The sequence below is a fragment of the Mus pahari genome, chromosome 6 (assembly GCF_900095145.1).
Source record: "Mus pahari chromosome 6, PAHARI_EIJ_v1.1, whole genome shotgun sequence".
In the NCBI taxonomy this organism is placed as follows: domain Eukaryota; kingdom Metazoa; phylum Chordata; class Mammalia; order Rodentia; family Muridae; genus Mus; species Mus pahari.
The window spans coordinates 96,195,468-96,201,166 of NC_034595.1; the positions used below are offsets into that span (position 1 = coordinate 96,195,468).

General features: G+C 48.3%; 1 protein-coding gene across 2 annotated transcripts in view; it reads right to left on the bottom strand.

The window, feature by feature from the left end:
• Positions 1-2,476: 2,476 nt before the first annotated feature.
• Tnfrsf1b (TNF receptor superfamily member 1B) overlaps positions 2,477-5,699 on the bottom strand; it is a 34,017-nt gene continuing 30,794 nt past the window's right edge. For both annotated transcript variants that reach the window (XM_021201107.2, XM_029539942.1), the window contains exon 10: positions 2,477-5,050. In XM_021201107.2, the coding sequence (XP_021056766.1) occupies positions 4,737-5,050 (314 nt within the window). In that variant the 3' untranslated portion in view covers positions 2,477-4,736. The remainder of the gene's footprint in view (positions 5,051-5,699) is intronic.

Sequence of the window (5,699 nt, forward strand, 5' to 3'; positions counted from 1 at the left end):
GAGTCAGATCTTGTTACGGATGGTTGTGAACCACCATGTGGTTGCTGGGATTTGAACTCAGGATCTTTGGAAGAGCAGTTGGTGCTCTTAACCACTGAGCCATCTCTCCAGCCCTCATATCAGACTCCTAAAGGGGTTGAGAACCACTGCTCTAAGCCCTAAGGTCACAGACTGAACAAAATGAAAAAAAAAAAAAATGTAAGCTGAGCAGGATTTGCCCCTCTGCCTCCTGCTTCCTGACTCCAGTTGCATTGTGCAAAGCAACCTGCAGCCTGCCTTCCCCTCCATGGCCTGGACTCTCAAACCAGGAGCCGAAAAACCAAAACCAAAGCCAAAACCAAAACCTAAAATGCTTTCTTCCTTAGGTTGCTTTTGTCATGTATTTCCTCATTGCAAAGAGAAAAGTAACTAAGGCAACAGTTAATGTATTTGTGTGTCCGGCTTTAATACAATGTTGCAAGGTTTACAAAAAAAAAAAGGGGGGGGCGGGACAAATTAAAAAAAACAAAACAAAACAAACAAACAAAAAAAACCGAGGTTTACACCAACTCCCAGATGATCTATAAAAGGTCTCCTCAGAAGAACAATGCTAGTGTTTCTTTCTTTCCTTATTTTTTTCTTTCTTCCTTCTCCCTTCCTCCTCCTTTCAGAGGCTGGTTCTCTGAACTGGCCTATAACCAAGGATGACTGACTTTTGATTCTTTTGCCTCTGTCTCCTCGTGCTGGAATTACAGGCTACCCAGTAAATGCAGTGGAGGGTATTGAACCCGCTGCCTTGTGCATGTTAGACAAATACTTTACCAAAAGAGCTCCAGTTTGAGCCAAGGTTACTACATAATTTTTTTTTTAATTAATTATGTTTATTGTGTATGTGTGTTGAGTGTATGAGTAAAGATCATTCAACTCTGTCCTTCCATCATGTGGGACGTGAGACAGAACACAGGCTGCCAACCTCAGCAAAAAAGCCCTTTACCTTCCAAGCCAGCTCTCTGGCCTCAAGAATGCTATATGTATTTGAAGTCAGGGACTCACTATGGAGTCTTGGCTGGCCTGGAACTCACTGTGTAGACAAGTCTGACCTCTAAACCATCGAGATCCAGCTGCCTCTGCTTTCTAAGTACTGGGATTGAAGACGTGTACCACACCTGGTAGAGTGCTAAACTTTTTAATTAAAAAAAAAAAAAAGTATATTATGGCTAGAGAAGTGGCTCAGCAGTTAAGGGCACTTGCTGCTCTTTCAGAAAACCCAATTTTGGTTCCCAATATCCATTTGGCACAATTGCCTATAATCCCAGTTTTAGGGAATTCAACACCCTTCACACACACACACACACACACACACACACACACACGAAAAGAAATTAATCTTTTTTTATTCTTTTTTTGTTGTTGTTTTTGTTTTTGTTTTTCGAGACAAGGTTTCTCTGTGTAGCCCTGGCTGTCCTGGAACTCACTCTGTAGACCAGGCTGGCCTCGAACTCAGAAATCTGCCTGCCTCTGCCTCCCAAGTGCTGGGATCAAAGGTGTGTGCCACCACGCCTGGCCCTAATCTTTTTTTAAAAATGCTATTGCCTATTTCCACTATCTTTTGGGGCAGTGGTTCTCAACCTTCCTAATGCTATGACCCTTTAATACTGTTTCTCATGTTTTAGTGACCCAACAATAAAATTATTTCATTGTACTGGGCATGCTGGCACACACATTTAATCCCAGCACTCAGGAGGCAGAGGCAGGCAGATCTCTGAGTTCAAGGCCAGCCTGGTCTGTACAAAGTGAGATAGATACACAGAGAAACCCTGTCTCAAAAAAAATTATTTTGTTGCTACCTCATAACTGTAATTTTGCTACTGTTATAAATTGTAATGTCAATATCCGATACTGGGATACCCAAGAGGTCATACCCACAGTTTGGGAACTGCTGCTTTGGGAGCTTGAACTCTGTAAGTATTCTTTAGTAAATAGAGCATTGGCAAAGCAAAGAGCAGAGCTCCTCAAGGCAGCAGAATCATGTTGTCTGCTCAGGAACAATGTTAATAAATCACAGGTGAAAAGTAAGGTCTGGGGTTCGGCAGTTGATCGTGTTTGGCTAGCATTCACGAGGCCCCTGGGTTCAATCCCCATCACCACACAAATCGCGGGATGGATATACTTGTCATCCCAATACAAAGGAAGTAGAGGCAAGAGGATGCAATAGTCAAGGTCATCCTTTGACAAGGTGGTTGTAAGTCTTAGATGGAAAAATAAGAATAGAAATCATAATGTAGCGCCAAGAGTCCTGACATGGTTGCACGTGCCTAGAACTCAGCACTCTTGAAACTGAGGCAGGAGAATATCCAAGTTCAAGGTGCCTGGAGGATGCAGCCAGACTGGGTATAAAGCAAAACCCCATCTATGAACAAATGGATAAGCAAAAATAATGATTAAAAAATAAAATCAATTTATTTTTAAAAATGTATTACATTTATGGTATGTGAGTGTGTGTGCAAGAATGTGATGTGCACATATGCAGAAGCATGTATGGGGTGGTGGTCAGAGGACAACTTGCAGGAGTCAGTTCTCTTCTACCTTATGTTCAGGGATCCAATCGGGTCATCAGGTTTGTCCACAAACTGCCTTACCCACTGAGCCATCTTGCCAGTTCAAAACTAACTTACTAAATAGAAAGGGGGAGCCCTTGGAGAGATATCTTAGTGGATAAAATACCGGGTACACAAGTGTGAGGACCAGAATTCTGAACTCTACTATTCATGTAAATGCCGGGCAGGTATGGCAGCCTGCCTGTAACCCGAGCACTCCAGAGGCAGACAGGGGATCCCTGAAGCAAGCTAGACTAGCAAAAGTGCAAGAGTAGGTGCAGATGAGAGTCCTGCCTCAGTAAACTGAGAGTGATCAAACACACCCAAAGCCAACCTCTCTGGCCTCCACACACAGGCACACACATACATGCAAACATGCATACACACCAACACACACACACACATATACAGACACACACACTGCAGGAGGGAGATTCTGGACCGCTCATCCTTTAGGAATGTGTTCTAGGTCAGCACTCAAATTGTTCCCTGACCCCCTCCTCTGCTTACAGAGCCCTAAGCTGGTCTAAGCTGGTACAGCCATTGTTCACATGCACTGTGTGGGCTTTCAAGGTGACAGGACCCTTCTCCTTCCCACAACACAATGAGGAAACCAGACTCAGACCAGGAGATAGGAGCATGCCTGGAGTCTACTTGGCTGGGTGTTTCCTCAGCAGCCACAGGCTACAAGTGGGAGACAGCCAGGTTCTCTGCAAGGGTGGCTCTAAAGATGGCATGGGGAGTGGGGTGGGGTGGCTCCAGACCCAGACACAGCCAGGGCTCAGTGTACAAAACAACGACAACAAAAAGCATTTATAAGCAGGAATTCTGTCCAGCGTACAGTGCAATTGCTCCTTAGCACCCTCTAAGGATCCACACAAGTACAGGAGCTGAGGGCCACACCCAGAAACAGTCCTTTCCAATTCATTCTTTTGTGGCCTAGGAGGCCCAAGGTCATCCCAGGACTGGCCACCAGGGGGCAGAAGTGTTCCTTCCCCTCTACAGTCCCAAGTGTCCAATATCTTGATTCCAGAGTGCTGAGTTCTTTAAGTCTCCATGGCAACAACTAGGCTCCTCTGTCAAGTTCATATCCAGTGGAATCGGTGAGCATACGGCATCCAAGCACCTGAGACTGAACTTGCCTCTTGAGGAGTCCCCTGAACCCTTTCCTTCCAGGCAGGCTAGGGGAGCAGGTTGATTAGAAAACGGGCACGAATCCTTTGGCAAAAACAGCTGGCTTCAGCTGTTTCCGGGTGGGCCCTTCAACCGATGTCATCAGCTGTTCCAGCTCACAGTGCCTAACTGGGACATGCACTTGGGGGGGGGGGTCACAGCGAGTACAGTACCAAGCCGTTGGGGAGTTAGAGGGAGTGGTCCAGGCTGAGGTAGGAAGAGACAGGTGGCTGCAGGGGCCTGGATGGCTACAGTCCCTGAGATTCCCTGAAGGAAGGCATGGCCTTGGAAGGGCTCATTAGAAGGTCAGGAGGAGGAGCTGCAGCCCTCTGTGTGCCCACCAGAGTAGATGTCAAAGGCAGAGGCTGCAAACCACACAGGGGGCTGTCTGTGCTGTCTGCTGTCTACTTACGTCTTGCATGTGCTGCTGAAGCTCAAACCCAGGGCATGCTAGAAGCACACTGGACCACTGAGTTACAGCCCTAGCATCCTGTAAGGGAGCACTCCTGCCTGATGCGGTCTCTGATTCTTGCATCAGAAAGATTCCGGTGGCCTTGGAGAGGGTACTTCTTAAGAGTTTAGCACTAACCTGAAGGGCCTCTGTGCCCTACCAGGCCACCGCTTCCTCCTACTTGCTGGAACCGCCCCGCAGGGTCAGCATTCAGGCGGAAGAACTTGGATTCTCCCTCCAAGCATATGGAAGAGGATGTTAGCTCCTTAGAAGGAAAAGATACTGGGGCCTCTCAGAAGCAAGAATCAGGCCAGAGCCCAGGAGATCCAGAGAGGTCACGGAAGAACGACGACGTCCTGGGACTGCCCCATAAAACACCATGGCAGTTTTTGACCGCTCTAGCTGCCTCCGCGCTCACTTGACCTGCAACTGGGGCTCTGGAGGCCACTGAGGGAGATGGGCCCAGCAAAAGTCATGAAGTTCCATGGGTTCAGAGTCTAGGGGGTCCCTTTGCAGGGTGTTACCCCTGTCAGGGGTCAGGCCACTTTGACTGCCATCTGATCGAACCAGCCAGCTTGGCTGGGCTTCATGCCCATATCCGGCACACCAAGGGGCAAGGGTTTCTCATGGCTCTGCAGCGCCTCTGTGGTCTCGCACGGGAGCTGAGAAGGACACTCCTCCTGAGAGAAGGGGACCTGCTCATCCTTTGGGGAAGCTGAGGGCTTGGCATCTGGGTCTCCCACCGTGGCGCTGGCTTGGGATGAGCACTGAGAGCTGTGGTCGGAGCTACTACAGACGTTCACGATGCAGGTGACGTTGACGTGGGTCCCGTGGCTTCCGTGGGAAGAATCTGTGAAGCACAGGATGGGAGAGTGAGTCTGGGGATCTTGGAGTCAGTCTTCGCAGCTCGCCTCTTGTCCCAGGAACAGGTCCTAGGCCAAGGGCCAAGAGGCTAAAGACCCTAGCTCACCTCCATGACGATGGCAGATGCATCACCCTTATGTGCCCGCTTGCTCACTTCCCAGCTGCCCAGCCCAACGTCCCCTGCTGCTGACAATTATCTAAAGCAGACAAAAGTACTCCAAGAAGAACAAAACCTTGGGCTGAGGATATGGCTCAGTTAGTAACTTTGTCTTGCAAGCCTAAGGACCTAAATTCAACCCCCGAGACCTCACATAAAGAGGCTGGGCATGGTGGCACACACTTGTAATCTCAGTACTTGGGAGGCAGAGAAAGGGAGATTTCTGGTTTTTTTTTTTTCAGGCCAACCAACCAAGTCTAACTACTGGTGGACACCAAGCCAAGGGGAAAGTGTCTTAAAGGAGGCAGATGGGGTTCCTAAGGATGACACCTGAGGTTGTCCTCTAGCTTTCACATAGACACGTGGATTCATTAGCACACCTGTGTGTGTGTGTGTGTGTGTGTGTGTGCATGAGAGAGAGAGAGAGAGAGAGAAAGAGAGAGAGAGAGAGAGAGAGAGAGAGAGAGAGAGAGAGAGG